Source organism: Pelmatolapia mariae, linkage group LG20 (assembly GCF_036321145.2).
Source record: "Pelmatolapia mariae isolate MD_Pm_ZW linkage group LG20, Pm_UMD_F_2, whole genome shotgun sequence".
NCBI classification, from domain to species: Eukaryota; Metazoa; Chordata; class Actinopteri; order Cichliformes; family Cichlidae; genus Pelmatolapia; species Pelmatolapia mariae.
The window spans coordinates 17970566-17993473 of NC_086244.1; the positions used below are offsets into that span (position 1 = coordinate 17970566).

At 40.4% G+C, this 22908-nt stretch overlaps 2 protein-coding genes across 13 annotated transcripts in view; one reads left to right on the forward strand and one right to left on the reverse strand.

Moving 5' to 3' along the window:
• The first annotated feature begins 2603 nt into the window (after positions 1-2603).
• Positions 2604-4012, forward strand: LOC134619443 (urotensin-2-like). The gene is made up of 4 exons (XM_063465278.1): positions 2604-2709; positions 3066-3176; positions 3761-3804; positions 3899-4012. Exons 1-4 carry the CDS (start codon positions 2604-2606, stop codon positions 4010-4012), a joined length of 375 nt encoding a protein of 124 aa, XP_063321348.1.
• Positions 4013-4472: 460 nt separating this feature from the next.
• The window catches only part of camta1a (calmodulin binding transcription activator 1a), a 282069-nt gene continuing 263633 nt past the window's right edge, over positions 4473-22908 (reverse strand). For 5 of the 12 annotated variants that reach the window (XM_063463290.1, XM_063463292.1, XM_063463284.1 and 2 more), the window contains 13 exons: positions 17119-17318; positions 16795-16991; positions 16609-16687; positions 16138-16486; positions 15274-15752; positions 14301-14479; positions 13558-13801; positions 12636-12707; positions 12505-12525; positions 12183-12382; positions 11774-11848; positions 11380-11410; positions 4473-9663 (listed from right to left, as the gene is read on the reverse strand). In XM_063463290.1, the coding sequence (XP_063319360.1) occupies positions 9631-9663; positions 11380-11410; positions 11774-11848; positions 12183-12382; positions 12505-12525; positions 12636-12707; positions 13558-13801; positions 14301-14479; positions 15274-15752; positions 16138-16486; positions 16609-16687; positions 16795-16991; positions 17119-17318 (2159 nt within the window). In that variant the 3' untranslated portion in view covers positions 4473-9630. The remainder of the gene's footprint in view (positions 9664-11379; positions 11411-11773; positions 11849-12182; positions 12383-12504; positions 12526-12635; positions 12708-13557; positions 13802-14300; positions 14480-15273; positions 15753-16137; positions 16487-16608; positions 16688-16794; positions 16992-17118; positions 17319-22908) is intronic. The other 7 variants (XM_063463296.1, XM_063463288.1, XM_063463286.1 and 4 more) reach the window with 6 other exon arrangements.

Below are 22908 nucleotides of genomic sequence, written 5' to 3' on the forward strand. Positions count from 1 at the left end.
AAGGGCATATTAACCAAAAACCAAAAACCAAACAAGCATGGGAATCAGATCAAGAAGAAGAAGAATTAAACTTGAGAGTATCAAAGAAATAAACAGATAGAGAGAAAGAGATTGGGCTCATTCAATTCAACTCGCACATGGCGTTTCCACCTGGTGGTGACCACATTTTTAGCAGGTGTTAAGCCAGCTAAAAGCATCTTTCTAGACTTTGTGTGGTGCATGAAAAGTAGTCGCCCGAGGCTATTCCCATACCATGTAATAAAAGGCGTCACTTGTGTCTATGCGCCTCTTTCTCTGTATGCATCGCCAAGACTATGAATGGCTTTGTTATACCACACCTAGCAATGTCCAAATATGAAATTCCTTCTTTGTGTTTTCCTGCTCAGTATTTTATTATGGAGCTGAGATATAGAGATGGAACTTTCAGTTGTGTCTGTGAAGGTTCTCAGTCATCCAGGTCATCGTAGTCTAAGGAAATTGGAAAGAAAAGCGTCTGGACATCTTTAACCTCCTAGGACCTGGTGTGTAGACATCACATTTTGGGTTGTCTAGAACACAATACTAAATTTTACCCAATCAGCCCAAATAGCAAAGGAGAAATTAAAAACGCATGCCATGAAAGAGTTTGAGTATTAGGAGGTTAAGCTTTCTTGAAGAAGTTTCACCTCTCATCCGAGAAGCTTCTTCAGTTCTAAGCGCAATTGGTGGAGAGTCCCAGATTTTAAGCCCCATGGGAGGGTTGTGGACCCCCTATTGATCCTCTACCTAATCACACGAGCCAAGGTGTGAAAACGGGTGTGGGTCACAATCAGCCAAGGTTTCGGGTGAACCCATAGTGAAACCAGCCCAACCCTATCATGTGATTTACTGAGAAATTTCAGTTGTCTAATTCAGCCAGATAGAATTTTATACATGCTTCAAATAAACTTTAGTACAATCTCAATTTCAAAAAGTTGTGATGCTGTGTAAAATGTGAATAAACCAAACATCATTTTTGCACATCTTATAAATTCATATTTTATTCACACCAGAACATAAAAATGTGTAAACAGACACATTTTACTGATTTATGAAAATTTTATAGCTCATTTTGCAATTGATGGCCACAACATGTCTGAAAAAAGTTGGAAGAAGGCTAAAAAAAGGCTGAAAAGGTCAGTGGTATTAAAAAGAAACAACTGGACAAACATTCTGAACTGGAAACAGGTCAGTAACATGATTAGACATAAAAAGAGCATCTTAAAGAGGCAGAGTATCTGGGAAGTAAAGACAGGCAGAAGTTCACCAATCTGCGAAAAACAAAAACTGCATCTAAAAATTGTGGAAAACTTTGAGAGTAATGTTCCTCAATGTAAAGTTGGAAAGATTTTGAATATCTCACCATCTACAGTACATAATATCATCAAAAGATTTAGTGAATATGGCGATCAGGCGACACTGCATTAAAAATGCTATTAAAAATGTAATTAAAAATGTTTTCCTAAAAACACTGATGCCTGGAGGAAATTCTTGATTAAATTGTCAAAAGGACTGCATAGAGTAGGAAAAACATCAAGTTTGGGGGAGCCATAGTCTATTATAGATGCTGAAATAACTTGGAATTGGCACACTGGCCTCGACTAATTCAGAATATAAATTTTAATTGCATTTCATGATATATAGCAACACCTAATGGAGTGTCTGGCCTGCAAACCATAAAATAAAATGTCACTGTTGCTTCATTGGCTCTCATTATCAGGGACTGAACGCTGACGTCATACATCTAATAAATATACAAATTACACAGAGAGGTGCAAAATATGACTTTGTAAATAACTGCCCCCCCCCATCACCCATCTCATAAGCAATAGCCAAGCCTCTGTTAGGCTGAGCAGTGATGCTTGGTGTACTCGTAAAGTTTAGTTTTACTGCATGACTAAGACGTGAAAGCACAGATATAAAAGCTTAAAACAGCCAGGCTTCTAAATAAAATGCATCAATCAGTCTGATTCAGTGGTCCATGGAAGCATTTTCTTGTTGTCTTAAAATGTCAGACGGCTTATAGACAACATGACCCTCAACATTTTAACATGTCCACTCCACCTCTCTAAATAATTACAGATTTATTAGGGGTTTGCTGGGCTTTGTTTGCAGAGATACAGCCAGAGGATTCAAATGGTCCAAGAGTTTAATGAACTAGTAGTATAAAAATATTAGTCATTTGTCTGCCCTGTTTCTCCATCTGCTCCCTCGTGGGATTACATTGACGTGACATCTTAAACACCTGCCTCGATACCTTTTACAAAGTCAGTAAAAAAACATTCAATCAACCTTAAGAGCAGGTAAAATATGACTATGCCCTTGAAGAATGGGCCAACTCACATCTTTTTTTTATTGAGACTATAAGTCACCTGTTGATTTATCACAAGAGTGTGACTCTGGATGATGTTGTCGTCTGTAGCAGCAAGAAAAGGTCTATCTGTGTCTGCTGTGCATCATGCAGGAAGTGGGTGGGAAGGGGTTAGGCTACAGCTTCAACTATATAACACCGTTAGGATCAGCAGAGCACGTAGAATTCTCCTTTTCACCCTCTGTGCAAATCAGAGCCACTTCCATCAACACTGATGAAGTGTAACCATCTTCTCTCCTGGGCCTTTGTGCTTGTGGCCTCAAGCCCACTGCTGGCCCACCCCATTACAGAATCTGCTGAGATGCCGTATCCAGGACCTGGTGAGTGGAAAGTAATATCTTTATTATAGCTGTTATACAAAGTAATTCCCTGTGTCAGTCCCTTGATTAGCATTTTTAGTAATAAAACATAATTTGCAACGATTAATGGCAAGCTAGTCATGTCCTGGGGCCTTGAAGTAATTACTTTAGAGCTGCAGTGTTGAACAATGATTGCTCTGCCAAAGTTCACACGCCAAAGTTCTGCCATCAGAGAGGAGATTGAGTTTTTGTTCAATTATTTTGAATGCTTTATTGTGATTACCAGCGAGAATTAGATTACAAAATGTTCACAGCCCGAATCCGTACCTCTCAATGGTGTTCCTACCAACTGTGTGGGCTTGTTTGGTTCTCCTCAGTATCAGCGGAGGACCGAGGAATCAGCAGTCTGGATGATCTGCCTCTCTCTGAGCAGGATGGTACAGGCCTTAGATATTCCACTCTAATATCTGGTGAGATCAACAGAGATGGTAAGAAACGTGGATTAACCAAACGTGACTTTACATGACATAATTGTGCAGAAAAGAGTGTGCTTTAGATGTGGATCCATACACAGTTACATAGCAATATGCTTACTAAAGCACTACTTACTTTTAAAGCTCATTTGCACATTTTGAGCTTCATATACTTCATATGCTGTTCTACTAGAGTAGCTTTGCATTAGTTACAGTTTAAAAATCTTACATTTGGTACAGCCCCTTCATTTATCTACTGCCTGAAAAAACCCCAACTTTAACTCCTCTTCCTCCATTTAGGCCCACTTTCTTCTGATTCGCTGCCCCTTTCAAACAGAGGCGAGTGCCTGAGATGACCAAATGAACATATCTATGTACATTTATGAGATTCCCTTTTTTCACATCATGCAGATCTAAGAGCAGAAAAAATAGTCTGACATTGAGCACAAAGTGCCTAAACTTTAGGTTCACAGGAATTACTTGCACATACAAACCATGGCCGTGTCTAACGTTAGCAACCATCATCATAAGAGTAGAAAAAGTACAGTACACACAGCTAAGCTATCAGCATATGTTTACCATGTTTCCTTTTCTCTCAGGTGTCAGAACAACAGGTCTGCTTCCTAGAGGGCTCAAAAGAGAGGTAGGTTTTCAATGAATGCTATTCCTAAAACATCAAAGTAATGTGAGCAACACCCTGTGAATAATTCACTAAATCGCTTTATCTTGTCTTTCAGGTCCTGTTGGAGAAACAAAGTCTCCTAAATCCTTTCAGCCATGCGCTGGGCATCCGGAAACAGTTCAGGAAGAGAGGAGGGAATTCAGAGTGTTTCTGGAAGTACTGTGTCTAAAACAGTGACTGAAAACAGGCACAAGGCAGGGCTTGCACTGAAAGAAAAAAAAATCAAACATCTTACACTCACACTGGCACATGCAGCCAAAATAAATAAGAAATACCTCACATGCATAAACCGCATGTGCAGTCGCACACCCTCACACGCACACACAGACATACACAAAATGCCCCATCTATGATTGAAATATATTGCTAAGGGGCTTTAAGATGATTTATTAGGGTTTAGTTAGAACTGTGAAATGCACATATAAAGTAATTGGTTGTCCAATGTATGGCTAAATTTCTTTTAGACGTGAAAGTCAAAGATTATATAGCACTGTTTGTTGAACAGAAATAAAAAATGGTATTGTAAATAAATCATGTATTTGTCTTTTCTTGGTAAAAGGTGAACCCACTATGACTTCTGTAAAATAAGAAAAAGGAAACAAAAAGACTTTGCAAAGTTGGTTCTCGAGTTTTCTTCATTTTTTCCTTTTTTTATTATTTTACAGCAGAAAGAATATAAAGCATTCAGAAAACATCTTCCATATTTTAAGGGCAATTCAAAACGTTTTGCATGGCTTCAGCAGCTGAAATCTCTTTTTTTTTTTTTTTTTTAAACATATCCATCGAGTCAGTGACGCTTGTACATGCACAATTACAAAAATAAAACTTACAAACAAGAGAAGGGGAGAAAAAGGAGGAAAGCAAAACACATTAGGAGAACCAAGAGGACATGAAACTTTTAAAGATAGGGGTTGGGAGCGGAGAAAAATTGGGTCACATAACAGGGAAAGACAGAGAGAAAGACAGCTATAGAGGAGAGGAAAATAGATCTAACACTAGTTCACATGCAAAGTGTCGAGGACCCATGACTTTCTATCAAAGCAGGGCCTTTTTTTTCTTCTCAGTTTGGAATTGATGAAAACGTGCAGTTCGGTAAAGGGTGCCATATAATTGCTGTCCATAAACTACTGAATGCTTTTCTTGCAATACTGGCATTTGCATAAGAGTAAGTCGACTACATGTGTCCAATCATTTTAAACTTTGCTAGGTCTATAAGGTCTCCACAAAATAGTTCTTTATTGCTCTGTGTCAACAAGTGGAATATACTGTAAATCTGTTTGTGTTCTGTTGTCCTGATGTGCCTACCTTTCTCTGGTTGGGGTGCTTCGGAAAAAGAAGAGGAGGAAAGGCAGATTCTCAGGTCAATTCACAGAACATCTCAAAATTGGTAATACTGTCAGCTAACCTGCCGTCCCATTCACAAATGGCAGTAAAAACAAGATTTAAGCTTTTCATACAGCTACACTCTTAATCATAAATACCCTCTACACTGTCACCTAAATGAATTATAAAGGCCTAAAGAAGTGGCCAAAGTTACACAATAATATGACAGCTTTCTACGAAAAAGCGTCAAATCATTTATCTTAAAGACATATACATACACAACCATCATTTCAGAGCTCTAGTACTGTGTGTACTGAGGTTATTTTGAGGAAACTGTTCATACACTACAGCAGGCCGTGTTAAAGATTTCACCCTTGCACTGTTGAACCTGTTTGTCTGCTAGAAGGGGTTTTGAATTTCAGCTTCTCTTGCTGTGAATCACATGTCCTGCTCTGTTTCCTCCTCCCCGTTTTGGCACCCTGAGTAAAATACAGAAGGGAGGTGAACCAGTCCCTCAGTCTGGGTAAAAAAATAAATAATAACAACAATGCTGCCTTCACCACTCAATGTACAAGTGAAATTGACACCTGACATGTCTGCATGTGTGCTGTGCAGTGTCTTGTGCGTGTGTTTGTGTGTACCGTGTGTCACTTAGTTGCTATATATACTGTCACAATGTCTCTACCCTTGTCCTTTTGTCTTATTTGAAGTTGGGAATCTACTGATTAAAAAGGATTTTAAAAAACAAAAACAAAAGAAACCATCTAAAAAGTTAGAGCTTGTCTAAAAACAATCCCGTCCTCATGCTTTGCCATGAAATCATCAGTAGCTACTGAGTATTGATCACTGGCTCAATTAGTAGGTTTGCCCTTCAGTCACGTGCCCTCTGTCTTTCTGAGTTCTGTGACACCTCAAACCAATGTTCATTGCTTTACAGAACAGTAAGTCCTTTAACAAGTCTATCTGACTACCGATTCTAGGAAAATAAGCATGCTTTAGGTGCACTTCTGTCACCCAGTTAACTATTTTACCCATGCAAGCATAATAAATCCTTCTCCTTTTTGCCGCAACATTGCATTGGCTACGCATTCTAACCACAGACTAGAGGATGAATGCAAGGCAACAAACTCCAGTAGTGGCATTTCTAAGTGTGGTTTTTAACAAGCTGTTCCAGCAAAAAATGGAAAAGAAGACAAAAACAAACAAAGAAAAAAGCTAGCATGTTGACAAGCTTGAGTGCTGTATTAATAGTGTTGTGTGCAGGCATATAATTGTGGCTTTGGTGAGTGGAATGGTATAACAGTGGCGATCGTGTGTATTTATGTGGAAGATAGAGCACTGTCTGTGGGCGACCGCATTCTCTCACATCAACCTCAGATACAATGCAAGTATTCTGAAACTGGATTACTGTTTTTAGGATATGAATATAGGCACTTCCTACATAAACACTCTGGAAATTAAGTTTACATATCAGGTGACTGGAAAAACAACAGCGAAAAACAAACAATTAAAAAAACAGTGACTCAAGTAAATAAATTGGAAAAATACACATTTGGCTTAATTATAATTTAACAAACATGACAACAGTTCACTAAACAAAACTCAAGTTTTCCAGTGGCACTTGGCTGAATAATCACGTATCAATACTTGGATACAGGATAGACTTTATGGTGGTAATATATAATAGGGATTAAACAGCAGCCAACAGGCACCTCTGAACCAGCAGCTTTACTGTTGTTATCTCTCAAATTGCTCCTCCATCCCAATTACATTTTCTCTGCTATACTATCATTTTATAAATAACCCGATGCACAAAATGCATCTTATCTTTCATAATTACAAATGGCACTAGTGCACTGGTTTGCACTTTAGTTTCTGCAGTTGTTTGGACTCTGTAGTGAGGACAGTGACTACTTTCAGTGCCATCCTTCTGTTTAGAATCATTTTAGCACCTTTGACTGCTGGCACAGTTCATTTTGCAAACTTGTTTTCAGCTGCTTGGCAAAGAAATGTGGTCATGGACATAATGCTACATGTGGTTTTTAACTAAATGCGTTTTTCTGACATGGAATACAACATATATATTTAGACTCTGGCAGCCTTGATCCAGTGCTTTTAACCGAAACACCGTACAGAGAAACACCCGTCACTACTCGACTACGAGGAACAACTCTGAATTCTCCAAGTGTCGGTCGATGCAGCACACTGTAAATTGAAGTTTGCATGTTTACTCCCATCTTTTTCAGGGACAGAGTAATAATGTGAATTGTTTTATATGTCCACCATGGGCAAGGCTGCCATTTACAATCTTAAAGATCAGATAATACCTCAGCAATGAGAAATCAGCACATTCCATTTGCAATGACAACAAAAAAAGTAACTCAACTTTGTTACGGTGTATTCGGTGATTGATAAATGCTCTATTTATCTGTAGAAATGGTGCACGCATGACAGACTTAAATGCTTTCAGCTCGAATATGATTTTCTTTGCAAACTGTGTACCTTAACGTTTTTGCGATCCTCTGCCAGTTTTGATGTGATGATCTTCAGTGCTAGTGTGTATTTCACTGGATGATTATCTGTTCTGCAAAAATTAACTTAATTTTCTTCTTAAGCTATATAGCATTCACATACCTTGGCACCATTGGCAAAAGGTTCTTGGTAGCCCAAAAGAAAGAAATGAAAATAAAATAAAATAAACACAACCATACTTGTTTTAAGATAATTTTGAAGACTTCTCCTAACACTAAATACAGTATTTTTTACTTTTTCATATTGCAATAATATCATGCTTTAGCAAAATGTTCTTCTCAAGAACAATCAAAATAAAATAAAATACTCTAATAGTGAAATAGTTTTAATTTTACAGAGCATAGCCACTACTGCTTTTGTTGTTTTTTTTCCCTTTTGACTCTGTTCATACTTTTCATGCACATAGCTCATTTTTATCCCAGGTATTTACACTATATACAAACAATACAACCATACTTCTTAGGCATTCAAACGAAACTATACAAATATTCTGTTTTTGTCTCTTACCTGTTTTTGACCCATTTTAATGAATAAAATAATATATTTCTAAAATACAATCCCCCTTGGGTACATGTTTTTTTTTAATCCCTACGTACTTTCAGCCTTCTTTATATACAGAAATCGCTCAATTGTCAAAAATATGGATTTGTCAAACCCCTATTTTGGGACAAGCTTAGGGACCCCTCAAAGAATCTCTAAGACGTCAAGGCAATGTATGTGATCTTCCCCTCAAAAACCTTCACAGGCTCTGAAGTTCACTTCAAAAAAACAGTAATAACCTGCATGACCATAACCATTACAACACAAAATAAGTCAGGTTTTTTTTTCCACTTTGTAGGTTTCAAAGAAGCAGTCAAACCAACAAGGCAAACCAAAATGAAATACAAAGAAATCAGACAACACAGGGATAGCTTCATCAATGAAATGTTGGAATTCATAGAGAAGAGTACAGATATGTGGACCAATAGAGTGGAAACAAAACCAAAACCAGAGGATAGGCTGAAAGACTAGACCAAAGCACACAAGCAAAGACTTTTCTTGCCAAGAAGTCATGCATTTTTTTCTTGGTAGGATTTAACAACATATAGCCTGAAGATACAGATCACCAATACATTGGACATGATGGAAGAAATACATTGGACAGTGTGGAACAATTCAAGTAATAAAGTGACAATATATATATGATAAAGCATAGTTGTTTTTTTTTAAAGAAATCTTAAAACAAATATTTGATCCCCCATCTGCTTCAGTATGGTAAACCCCCAACTACATTCATTTGTAGCTCCACCTGTGTGGGTAGACTGGTGGGGTAGAGCACAGTGGGACAGGAGGAATTGTTGAGCTAAGCTGAATATTAATCTACAGCAGTGGATAGAAGTGGGTGTGTGGGTTATTAATATATTTGGTAAAAAAAAATCCCTTCTTCAAATGAATTGATTGGTCACTTAAAAAATTATGAAATACAATTAGAGCTCAGAGTATTTCGGCATGGTCTCTCTGTCCTCTGAGATCTTCTGCAGCAGCCACAGTTTACACCTCTTGTCCCGCGTTTGCTTCCTTCACTGTCCAAATCCTCTTCATATTCAAAAAAAGACAAAGCAATCCATGAAAAAGTGCAAAAAATGCCAAGAAGCAAATGTTCTGCACCCCCACCCCTACCCTTTTAGTTTATAATCCTGTAGAAGTTGCCACTCTCCAACCAAAATCAAGTCAGTGGAAAGAATAGATATGTGAAAAAAATGCTGTTGTATATGTAATCGCAGTTGAACCAGTAACACTGCAGTAGTAGTAATAATTGCAGTGCTTGCATTGGTTGTGTTTCTTTTTTTTTTTCTCTCAGTTTCTCTTGTAAAATGTCTCGGGTACAAACAAAAAAGAAAAGAGGAGTCAGGAGAGTGATGTCACATCGCAAGGGAGCTCTTTTGAGGGGTCTCATGTTCCCTGGCCCTTTTCAATTCTTTCACCCTGGAACACAGAAAAAAACAAAGTGTCCATGAATGCAACAGCCATGATTTGAGTTTACTAAGTCACATACACATAAAAATATCAAACCAGCCCAGTAGTAGGAAGTACAGCCCATCTGTGAAAAGAAATGCTGGTCAGAATGCTTTCACTTTGTAATGAACAAAAGGAAATGTTATAGCATAATTACAGAGTCATTACTAGTAAAAAAAATATTTAGAAGTGGGATTAAATGTGACAAAATAAATACAGATACATAAACAGTATTATCACAATATTGTTAATAATAATTACAGTTTTTCTCAGCTAATCTACCAGTATGTGGTATTCTGACAGATTGATTTATTGCTCAGTATCATTATGCCTAAAATCCATGTATTATTACACTAGATTTTATGAACAATAGCAGATTAAACAAAGTTAAACTTTCCACAAATGACTGATTCACTATCAGTCAAGTAGTGCCTGTTACAACAATTAGCTTTACCATAAAGGCTAACTTTATGGTAAACAACCACCACTTTGTAATTGATTTAGACTAGCTCTGAGAAGACCAATACTACAACATGTATGTATTGAAGAGAAGCAGACTGTGATGCTGCATGATTAGATGCAGTGGTGGATCTTGTCATGCTGAGCTGGTATACTGCCTGGAGGTATGGATCCATTAAAGCTGTGTGTTGTTGTCCTGGTGTTAGAAATAAACTATTTTATACTATATGTGTGGGGGGTTTTTTGTTTTCTGTAAAGGCTTCAAACTTATATCACAGTACAGAGGACACACTTGCAATAACAGGTGGTAACATTAACAATCTAATCTGCTCTAAAAGCATGGTAACCTAGTTTTGAACAACATACAACTAATCCAAAAAAGTAAACACATGTAATCTTAATGTCTCAGAATCAGAGGTTAAGTTATGCATACAATATTTGCACCATTTCCCCATTTAGGTGAATCTTTTAGTACACTATTAGCTTATTTATTGGTTTGTCTTGATGATTCAGTGGGCATAACACAGCTTCACACAGTTTTAGTAAACAGAAGTTTGAGAGGGGTTAAATCCCCTCGCGGTCTGTCGAGTGGCTAGAAACATTGCACACAGTCAGCCAGCCAGACAGACAGCTACTTGAGAAACAGCAGGCCCATAGCATGCCTAAAGGTATAAAAGCAAGGCCCATAGTTGTCACCACTTGTCATGCAGCAGAATAAAAGATGGTTGAGAAAAAGCCTCCTGTTCTCTCAAACTGCATAACCACAAAAAGCTGGAAAAAAAACATAAACAAAAAGTAATTTCCAAGGAGAGAAAGACAGAGATAAAGAGAGTCAAAGTAGTATCTGTTAAGTGTTTCTGTGATTTTGTCATTCATAAGCAAGTTGTTAGTTTGATATGTTCTGCTCTAAATCTGAGCTTCTCAGTCCACCTGTGGCTCCAGTCGGCAGCCTTCATGCAAGCAGGCATCAAGCAATAGTGATGGAGAATGAGGAAGGGTGGGTAAGGTGGTGGGAGAGAAAGAGCAAAAGAGAAAATGAGCGAGGAAAGGAGGGAGAGAATGCGAATGCTGAGACCTCAGGAGGAGATAATTGTATTATTAAAGAGTGAGACATAACAGGAAGTAAGAGAGAAAGAGGCATACGGAATAAACAGCGAGAAGGAGAGAGAGCGAGAGAGAGAGAGAGGGAAAGAGAGGCACGAACTGAGTTGCTGAGGCTGCACTCACCCGCTTGAACAGTCTATGGTCCATCAAGGGGCTTGGCATAAACAGCAAAACAATACCAGACAGCTATTAGCACACAGTAGGTACTGTGAAGGAGGGGGCGAGAACGGGTGGGGGCCAGGTATAGTGAGGGGAAGGGAGGTGGAGCTTAGGTGTTGGGGACATTTCTAACTACCCATTTATTTTCCACAAAAATAAAATCATTACACAGACTTAAAAAAAAATAATCTAGAGATGGATGAAAACATGGCAGCAATTTCTACAATGACTAACTGATCATCTCAATGAGATATTATTCTTTTAGGCCAACCGCTGCAGTAAATCTGACAGTGAACTCTATCTAGCCCATGTATAAATGAGTATGTTATCATGTGTTTGAGACAGTGACAGAGCCTACCTGTGGCGACAACGTCGTAGGAACCTCATAATCTTCCTGGCAGCCTGATCCTGCCTCTTTGTGAGCAGACTACTTCTATGAAACACCAGACAGACAACAGCATCTCACTGTCCGGAAAAGCATCTTTTGCAGAGCCACAGTTTAACTTTTATCTTTCACTGAAACTCTAAAAGGTACCCATTTAAAACACACTACAATTAATAAACTGAAAATGACTATGAGTCATCTCCAAAGTGCTTAGACTTCTCTCATTAAAAGGGTATTTTCACAAAGTCAAGTCCAATAAATCAAGAACATCATTTTGTATAATGTAGTTTGACAAAGCGGTCGCTTCATTAATATAATGTCTCAGTTCAGAATGAATAGATTCAAGTGATTCAGTTAATTCAGTACGTGGATGAACGTCTACCTTAGTTTGTGCTGCACCAGAGCAGCAGCAGCCCCACGGTGGTGTGGCTTCAGCCTGCCAAACTCCTTGTAGCTGCGGTAGTATTGCTGAATGAGCACGGCAGCCCTCTTGCTCTGCTGGAACTTCTTCTGTTCGTGGTAGCTGCGGAATTTACTCTGGATAAGGATGGCGGCCTGCGTCATCTTCTTATAAAGTGCATACTGCCGACATGAACAAAGCAATACGTTACTGCTGACGAATAGTGCTATGGCTTCACACTGTGGAAGAACACAACCAACAAGTGTGGCGATTACATCAGCTGATGGCAACGAGAATATTTTACCTTCAAGGCTATCCATGTTAGCTTGTAAATGGGAAAAGGGAAAGATAATGAATGAAGTACTGAGACGTAAACGCTGATGTAGATTTGGCTATGTTTTGAAAACTTCAGACATTACGCACTATGGTGCCTACCTGTTTGTACTTCTTGTAACAACGTTGTATAACAGCAGCAGCTACCTCTTGTTGCTCTCTGAGCGGCCGCCCCTGTTGGAGAGTAAAGTGGTATAGGTCAGAAGTTTAAACAGAGCCCATTTTTGCCACAGAGGATATTAGTGGCTCTGTGTCCCTGAGGTCTCCTGGTGACATGGTTCACTAGCATGTGAATGCCACCCTGGAATAAGTCCACGCCTGGTGGACCAGACCCACGTGAAAATTGGGGAGGTTTTCGAGAAAGAGAGAGAGAGGGAGACAGCGAGACAAAGGTCCACCTCTGCATCAGCTGGCAGATGGGCACAACAGACGACTGTGAACGACAGTGAACAGTTTGTCATACGAAAACTTATTAAAAGTAGCTATGGGGAGGGTAAGGAGTTGAGGAATGGGATCGGGCAAGGGGAAAAGGACTGGTGTTTTGATAGCTAGTTTAAAACAGGCAGTAGCAGGCTCCATACGTCTAACTTAGAGAGAGAGACAGAGACAAAGAGGAAGTAGGAGAGCATTAGCGTAATTGTGTCTAAGTGCAGCAGGGACACAAGGGACAGTGCAGTCGTTCTTCTAAGCAAGGCCATGCTCTGCTCAAGCCACACCTTTCCCATGCTGAAACCACAGGGACATATTTGTATATTTTTTGTATATGTTGTAATGCGTATATTAGCAGAAGAACAGAGAATGACACAAAGATAGATATTAACCATGATTAGTAACAGTACATCTCAAGAAAAAAAATACATTAAATCAACCACATCAAAATCTTGCCCTTTACTACAACAAAGTACCATATGGAGTCAAACAAAAACAAAAGTGAACTCTTCAACATCTGGCCTGAAGCCAAAAAAAGTTTCATCTATTTCACACCAGTCCACAGCTTATGGCACCAGAGCACCGGGGCCTGTACCTTGTACTTGCGGAAGGCAGTTTGGACTAGGCGGGCCGCCTCATATAGCTCTCTCTGCTCTGGATCCGACAGAGTCAGCTGGGCCAGGTCTCGCTCCACTTTGCTGTTGGAGGCATTGATGAACTCACTCCAGTCAGCTGGGGAAGGAAGTGTTGACCTTTCTAGGGGGCCCTCTCTCAACGGAGACCCTCCGGGGCTCAAACTGGGGTTAGATGATGGGGTCAGGGGTTCATTATACAGAGATCTGAGGAAGGATAATGACACATATCTTCTCTTCAGTTTACATTAAGTCTAAAAAAAGGGAAAATATTTACCATTTTTACACTGCGCTACAGCTTGCAGCTTTATAAAGCAATTCGACAACTAACAATATAACTCCTTGCAAACTCACAGCCAGTACACAAACATCTGACACTGCACCTTTCAAATCAGACAGTGCCTCTCTTTAGCTTGACATCCCATTCCTTTACACTTTCGGTTAATCCTTTATAGTATTATGTTTAAAGCTAGTACATTAAACTTAAACTGCAAGTTATTCTAAAAGCCATATATGTACAAATGTGTTCTCTTTTTGGCTGTCTATCCATTAAATCACATTAAATCAGGTACCTTTAGACAAAGCACAGAAAAAAAGAGAAAATAATCAAACAGGTGTGAGGGCATACTGGATATGCAATATACTGGGTACTGCATATCCAGTTGGCTATATTTATATCTATTCCTTGCACCACGGTGAATCTTACCGTAGATGTATGATGCTTGGCAGCTGTTCTACGTCTCCCAGGTAGTTGGCCAGCCAGTTCATGGTGTTGCTGACCCCTGATGTGTCTAAGGGCACAGAGTCTGCAGCGGTGAAGTTCTCCCTTTTGATTCTCTCTGGCGTTGCTTCAATTATGTGCTCGGCCAGAGTCATCATATTTACCTGTTTTATTAAGAAAAAAAAAGAAAACCCGTGAGGAGTCAGTGTATTTTTTACTATATATACAGTTTGAGAGACTACCTATTATGTTTTACTATGGTGTAGTCATGCAAATTTAATTGTTTGGTGCTGCGACAATAATGCGGACTCGAGAGGGGTAACAGAAAGGAGAGAGGGATAAAAATGATGACAATGATATTTTTGGAGGGTAAAAATAACACTTCATTTGTAAGAGGAGTAGTTAGACTGAATCCCTGGAACAATTCCTTGGCTATTGAAGTGGATCAATAAAGAGAGTTTATTATGCAGTGACGGGCATCGACAGAATGCCAGGCCTGGTGTATTCTGCCTGCTGAATGCAGGAGGCCAGAAAAAAAAACTTACAAAAAAAAAATGGTGGTTGTTAGTGGTAGGTTATAATGCTGCAAAGCTTTCTTTAATGATGATTGTGTAGCTGTATTGTATGTCACCCTATCAAAGTGGTGCCACACCCTGACACGTGGTTTTACGCAAGTTTGCAAATGTTCTTTTTACTTTTATTTTAAATTTTATTTTAAAATGTTTTCTGAATTCATAAGATCTGCTAGAACTGAAACTTTTCTGCCAAATGTTACTTACTAAATGTGATGTGCCTTGTATTTGATATTTTATCAGATGGTACATAATTTCTGCTGTAGAATCTTTAGCAGCACCATCAATTGGCTCATACCAATTGACTGGTAATACTTGCCATGCTCTACACAATCAGCTGACCACATTGAATGTTTGTTTTTTATTATTATTATTATTATTCTCACCTGCAGGTCATCCATCTGTGTGAGGCAGTCCTGGTTCTCTAGATCCTCCCGATATGATAGCAGCTCTGAATCAGCCATTTCACTTTCTGACATCACTAGCATCCCTAACTGTTCCCGCTGCCGTAACCGGTTGGCCAGTTTCTCCTTCCCCAAGCTGCTGCCTCCACTGACACCCAGCGCCTTCCTTCCCAAGTTGCTGCTGCTGGAGAAACTCTCTCTGGAGGTCCATCTTGTTGTCCCTGTGCTGCCTCCAGTAGACAGTCCTTTGTCTGAGCTCAGGACTTCTGAGGACAGGCTCTTAGTGCTCGAGGACAGCTTGTGCAGCTGTTGCTGCTCCAGGCTCAAAGGAACAGACATGGCCTTGTCAGGCCGAGTTTGAAACAGTTCTGGGTTGGGTTTATGTTTTTTAGCTAGTGGGAGGTCTCTTTGGCCCTCACTGCTGTAGTAGTTGGAGGGTTCTGACCTTGGCCTTCTCAAGTCTGCAAAAAAAAAACAAAAAAACACACACAACACGTAACAATTAGCTGCAGAGCACACTAATAAACATTTTGTTTGTTATAAGCTGTTTTCACACATGCACTGCAGCTCGCTGGTAAAAAGTCAGTGTGATGCTAAGTGAAGAGTAAGTGGGCAACATATTTTCTGCCTCCTGCACACTCTATCCAGGAATCACTGCGAACTAAACCAAGCAAAGTATGTCCGACAGCGAGAATGTATCTCAAGCAGACTATTTCCTGTTCTCAGCTACATTGAGACAGGGCAACTTTGGACAATGCTCTGATCTGATTAATGTGTGAAAATGGCAACAGAATATCAGAAAATAAAGCATCTCATAGTCAGTGACTTTTCTTCCATTCTACTAACCTGGATTGAGGCTGGTAGTGCTGGGTGTGGTTGTTGTGGTGGCAGGACATCCTTTCTTGCCACTTGGTGCTACTACACTGGTGTTTGCCCAGCTGACCATCCAGCTGTCTGTGGTGGGGGCATCAGGGGCTGGGGAAAAAGACATGCGAGTTGTAGGTGGTAGAGGGGCTGGCGGTTGCTGCTCTTCCCTCTGTAACTGCTCCAGACACTCTGCCAATTTGGTATGGCCACGTGAGCGGGCAATTGACAGGGGTAAGCGGCCCAGAGAATCTGGGATAGCTAGGGCACGTCTGTCCCATTTGTACAGTACCACCGCTGCCTCCAGGTGACCCAGCGCACAGGCCCACATCTAGATAAAATACAGATGGACACAAAAAAGCAGAAAAAGCAAAAATGAGCTAATCTGTACCACAAGCCAGGATTTTCTTCATTTTTGTTTGCATTGTCTTATGTTAAATTCAGTTCCCTTACCAGAGGTGTGCACGAGAAGTGATCCACATTGAGAGGGTCCACTTCTAACTCCAAATCAATACTATCAGCATGCTTTGTACTGGTTGGAAAAAAAGGAAACAATTAGCATCTCACTTCTGTTTTGATGTGCACATCAATTACAGAACAAAGCGCCATTGCCCAGTACTTAGAGAATTATGTTCTTACCGCCACTTGATGAGTGTCTGGATGAGGGTGGCGTAGCCCTGGCCTGCAGCCAGATGAAGGAGTGTCATGCCTCTGAAGGTCTTGGAGTGGATTAAATGCTTGGACTTGGCCCAGCAAGCTCTGCTCATCATCTTCTCGCAGACCACCACAACACGGCTCTCAAAGGAGCTGCTGGCTTGCGTTTGGCCAGATACACACTCAAAGACACAAAACAGCAGATCGTTATTGGATGCTGCATATACTGTATGTACGGTTGCTGTCCATGGTGACAAGCACAGTGACTGTCATTCAGCACAACACAAAGGGTATGATGTGGCTCTTTACCTGTGACTGGTTATTGTTGCCTCCACCTCCAGCTCCTCCACCACCTCCTCCACCACCACCTCCTCCTCCCCCTCCTCCCCCGGTTCCTCCCCCAGCTCCGCCACTCCCTGCACCGCTCGTTTGCTGGTGGCTGGCCATCTCTGCCATCCTCCTCTCCATCTGCTCCAAGCGCTCCAGGATAGACATTCTGAACTGGTTATCTGGGCAAAGAGAAAGACACAGAAAAACACATTGGCATACAATGAGGATCTGGTGTGAGAAAAAGAAAAAGATGTCTTGTGTTTGCTTGTACAAGCACAAACAACCCTGTATCCTGATAAGACAAACGATCACACAGTATGCACCACAGCTGCACCAGTATGTTACTCTGAGGAGCACTAGAACTGTCGCAGTGACTTGGGGCTAATCATCGTCAGGTATACAATCAACCATTTAAAAACGAATGCACTAATGCCTACTTTTGAGGTGCTGTAAAGCTGAGGGAAAGGTAATTACTTTCAGCTATAATGCACAAAGACCTTACGATCATTATTTATCACTCCGGAATGTAAGTGAAAACAAGTGCATCCATCATTCACTTCATCAAAACAATTGGCTTTACTAAAATAATCTGTAAAGCCTATCAATCACTCCTTAATGGCTTCCATCACTAAACTCCTGCTGCCATCTTTCTCACATCACTCAAACACCACTCCAGCAGACTAAAACAGGTTGAAAGATTGGCCAGAGAGCAGGGCCATTTTAAATGTGAACCACTCTTTCTCAGAGGGATTCAGACAAGCTCTGGGGGGGAGTGTACAGCTGGCCTTCAACAGCTGATTAAGTATAGCCCATTATGGCCCTGAAGTCCCAGCCTTCCCCTCTACCATCAGCTTGTATGGCAGGAGAACTAAGAAAATGACAGTATAGAATCAATCACAACTTGCACCCATGCACAGAGTCCTTTAAAAGACAAATATCCCATAAATCTGAATGGACAGAGGTGCATTAGACTTGAGAATGTTTACGGGCTTTTTTAGAGACTGTTTCTGATACAGGCTGGTTGTTATGACGTGGTTGTCCTGTGCATATTTTCAGGCTTGCAACAAGATACTTTCTATGTCAGAAACACACTGTATAATTCAAGAGCTAAGACAGGAAAGGACAGAGCGAATGACTTATAAGGACTATTTAAACTGAAGCAAACCCAAAAGATAAAACAGAGCGTAATTGGAAAATTAAGCTGACTGTAATATTGTCAGGTTGGTTTTGATCACTGCAAAAAATGCATCTCAGTAGTTATTAACAAAAAGCCAACCCACTGGAATTGGAACCTGGTGCCATATGTTACTTCAAGATTAAAAGACACATTCGTTGCTAAAACTCACTAACTTACATGCCAACAAACAGCAAGTGCTTGTACACACATACATGCACACGCGCACACACACACACACACACGCACGTACACACACTAACATAGCATGTTGGGTACAGACAGTGGATTGGGATGTGCACTGAGAGCCCACTGCAGCAGGGAGTATAGAAGACTGCATTAGCATTCCCCATTTAGCCACTATGAGGCCGTTTCTGTGGCAACCTGCTGCCGACTGGTAACTAGGCGACAGGAACATGGCTGTGTGTATATGGTCTGCCTGTGTGCTATTGGCTTATTGATGAAGGGGAGGAGAAGGACTCAGAACACCGGCAAAAAAAATGGAGAGAGAGGCGAACAATGAAAAAATTGTTTGCCTCTTTTTCTTGTGTACTTGGCCTACTCTCAGTGTTGATGCCGTAGGTAAGGACCTAATGACTCTAAGTGGGAAGCCTTCACAGCACGACCTGATGACATTTGCGTTTTACGGTATCTTGGCAGTCATGGCTCAAGGCTCCACTGAAAGCTAATGTCACAGTGGGACCTCCTATAAGCCACTGTAAAAGAGGTCAAGTAACTCCTATCGCTGAACAGAAACGAATGTCACTAGATGGTAAATGACTGCTCGCAGTGACATTATACTGCACTGAGAATAATGAACTTAAAGGACAAAAATAAGGTCTTCGTTTTTAATTCCTCTGTGTGCTGCAGACTACTTAAGTAAACAGTGACCAGAACAGTCATATCAAACAGGAAAACTCCTTAGAGTGTTAACAGAGCTTATTTTTAGGGTCTATGCTTACCTATTCTCTATGTAAACTGGAGATCCATGTCAACCTATTCACATGTGGGCTTGTTGAGCCTAGTAAGGTTAACAGTTACAAGCCTGTTCAGGACTCTGGAGTGGCTGTGTCAGAAGGGGGAGTCAGGGGTTGAGATAAGTCACAGCACCATAACCTTCCTTGGTAAGGGGGCTGCTCTGCCTTTTTCTACTGTCTGACATGTTAGGGGAGACATGGATAGATGGAGAGGGAGGGGGTTAGTTAGCAGTGGGCTGACATGTCTTTGTTCAGACCCAGTGCTGCAGTGTGCTGCAGTGCAGATGATGTCATCTCCACCTGCTGCCTGCTGCTCCAAATGCGATGCACGTCCACTGCAGAGGGAGGATGGGGGTAGACACGAGTGGGAGGGGAGAAGGAGGAGACAGGGAAGGTAAGCAGCCAAACAGCAGTTTAACAACACGGTGACGTTGTTAACGGCCTCCCTCTCGCTGGTTTACTCCCTTGTGACGGTGTGTGGCAGCAGACGTGGTCACTCTCACATATTTAGGGCAGACTGTGACGTGCTACTTTATAATATAACTGGGTACAAAAACGAGGCAGACCACCTTTTTTATTAGAGAACTTGAATGAATGGTGTTTAGTCTATTGAAGTGTAAACTTAAAGCTATAACGACAAGGACTCCAGGTTAAGTTTCTGTGAGTGATTCAGATTTCCTCTCTTTTGACGTATTAGAAATTGGTACTGTAATCCCCTGCTGGAATTGGACCCTGGCTAACCTCTCCTTTCCAAACTGGAGATAAAAATGACAAAACTACAGAGACCTCTTCACTTTTCTGAATAAGTTTTTATGCTCTGTTTCACACTTCTATGCATCTAAACTCATTTCTGGTGTTGGTTATCCTGTGCCATATTAAGTGTTATTCAATAAGAGTTATTTTAATGACTCTAGCTAACACAGTTAGAGTGGACCTTTTTTTTTTCTCCCTTTACAGTCCGTTACATAACACAACAGAGTGCTTTTCGAAATTATAGTGAATTTGCTGCCAAGTGATGATCTGACTTGTCTCCTGTTAGAACTAAGAGGAAAACCTATCACCTTTGGAATGAATGCCTGAAGAGGATGGGAAAATCTAAAGACACTAAATGTCTTTAGATGTGATCGTTTCCTTACTTGTTAAGCAATGAGAATGGTGAACAGCAGGTCAACTTTGGGACCAGTACTCACTCAATACATTTCTAGACTTCAGACTTTGACTGTGGCTGTCTTGTTCCACAAGGACAGTTTCAAGTATCTTTTATTCATAAAAGGCACTGCAAGAGTAGTGTAGTATACTTTCTCCATGTTAAAATCGATCTTTGCAGAGTCTACAGTGTCTCTTTGTGTGTTAAGAAAGTTGTGTGTCAATGTGGCTCTACTGTGACTTTGCATTAGCTTCTCTCAATGGACACTTACATCTTTGGAGACAAGCAAAGAGCAGCAGACCTGTAAAATCTGCACTGGGTTTGAATCCACACAACATCAAAGTCCTGCCTAATTCAATCTATTTCATCTTTGGGACATGGCAGAGCTCCTCAAGAGATAGTTTGATATACACGGGCATGTGGGAAGGAAGGACAGGGCTGCTTATGGAGGCACACTGGAGCACAACGAAAGTGAGAACAGGCTTGAGGGAGGAATAAAACAGCTGGGGAGATTACAGTAAGGACAGGACAAGGGTGAAGGGAGATGAGAGGGCAGGAAAGGGTGACAAGTGAAAAGCAGCTTGTCAGAGATATCGAGGGTGAGGGCAAGACTATTAATAGAGCTTTAGTGTCTTGGAGGCACTGTAATGTTTGTGCTCACACTAAAACAACCTTTATTTCACCCTTGGAGCCGAAAATACACAGTTCAAGAAAAATGTGCCTATTGAGATAATACTACAGGGTTTACAGGGTTATTCATTTAGTGAGCTTTGGACAAACTGCAGGAGGAGATCTTTATTTTTCACTTTTTAACTCGGGGTTCTGTTCATGCCGCTCAGTTTAAATGCTGGACCTCATTATCCTTCTGCAGCCAGTCAGATTCTTACATGTAACCCAGTGGAAAGACCAGAGGCTAGCCTCCCCCAAGGTCTCTGTGTGAACTGATTGACAGGAGCTAGTATTTGTGCCCATGCAAAGCAAGGGAGCCAGGCCATCTGGCAACAGCCCTCACAGCTGGAACACATGGGTATGCATTGATCAAAGACAGACTCTACTTTGACTTAGTGTAATGACCGGTTTCGGATTTGTTCTATATTTTTGCCTTGCTTTAAACTGCTGTTAGAAGAGTGATAACATACAGTTCAAATGTGCAAAGCATAAGACTTAAAGCAACAGAAACAAGCTTGCTTTTAAGATTATGTTACTTTAGCACTAGGATTTGAGAATCCATCCATCTGCTATAATCCTCAGCCTGTAAAAGGCCATGGGGCAGAGTGAGAGACAGAGCATACCCTGGCCAATTCATGAATCAGTCACAAGGCTAATGTACAAAAACAACAAATGAAATTCTTACTTTCAGAGTGATCTAACGTTTTAAATGTACTTAATATGTAAGTGTTTACTGCTATGAAAAGCTGAATCAACTGACTGAAACCTCTCAGATGGGTAAGATATACTTTTGAATTTCCTTTAAGTAAACAAATGTTCCTCTTGGACACATCAGTTGCAGAAAACTGTTGAATTTCTTCACAGACAAGCCAATAAGCTCTAATGTCACACTTTTAATTTCAAGACTAAATACCAAAGTGAAGGTAACCAGAAGTCTACATCACTGGCATACCTGTACATAAAAGTACATAAAACTACAAGTAGTAACAGTTGACAACAATGGCATTATTTTCAATTATTATCCCCTGGCAATTCTGTGTCTTAAAACAAAAACTAATTTTTCAGGTCACAGTGCTTCAGCACAGCTCTCAAGATTCTGGCATTCATCCAGATATATAGACAGGTCAATATGAGTACAGTCGGGACAAAGAATAGATACTTTGTGCCACAATGGAGGTAAAATGCCAAGAGTGCACACCCCTTGAAATTTACTGTCACCTGCTATCCCACTAATAGAGTGATAGAGTATTGGTTTTATGTCTTGGAAAGCAGGATAGTTTGATTTTTTTTCAACATGTTCAGTTGATACACTAACAAGTACATTTCATTAGGTTCCTATTTGCATAAACAACTACATACTGCTTGACACATCCGCTGCAGGCAGAAACGCAAATGAGAGATGAGTGGGGGAAATAATTTCAAAGATAAATCAATCTGCTATGAAACACCAAAGCCCAAGGGACAGGACTTCTCCAAAGCTTTCCATTAATAGTAAGACAACAGAGTTTGGCTGAATGCACTCAACAGAGACTCTCAGCCTGTTCTGCACTTTCCCTGAATCCTTATCCAACACTGTAGTTGAAGTCATAGTTAAGTCTTCTGTCAGCTGTTACAACTGTTGACAGACAGCAGAGTGAGCAGACTTAAATTCGTGTGATCCTTAATGATTTATAAATAAAGCTGACAGAGAGCCAAACCAATCAATTTTAACGTGAAATTTAAAACACAGTTAGATAAAAACACAAATAAATAATTAACAGATCACTGCTAATGTTTCATCCATTAATAACATAAAGCAGCCT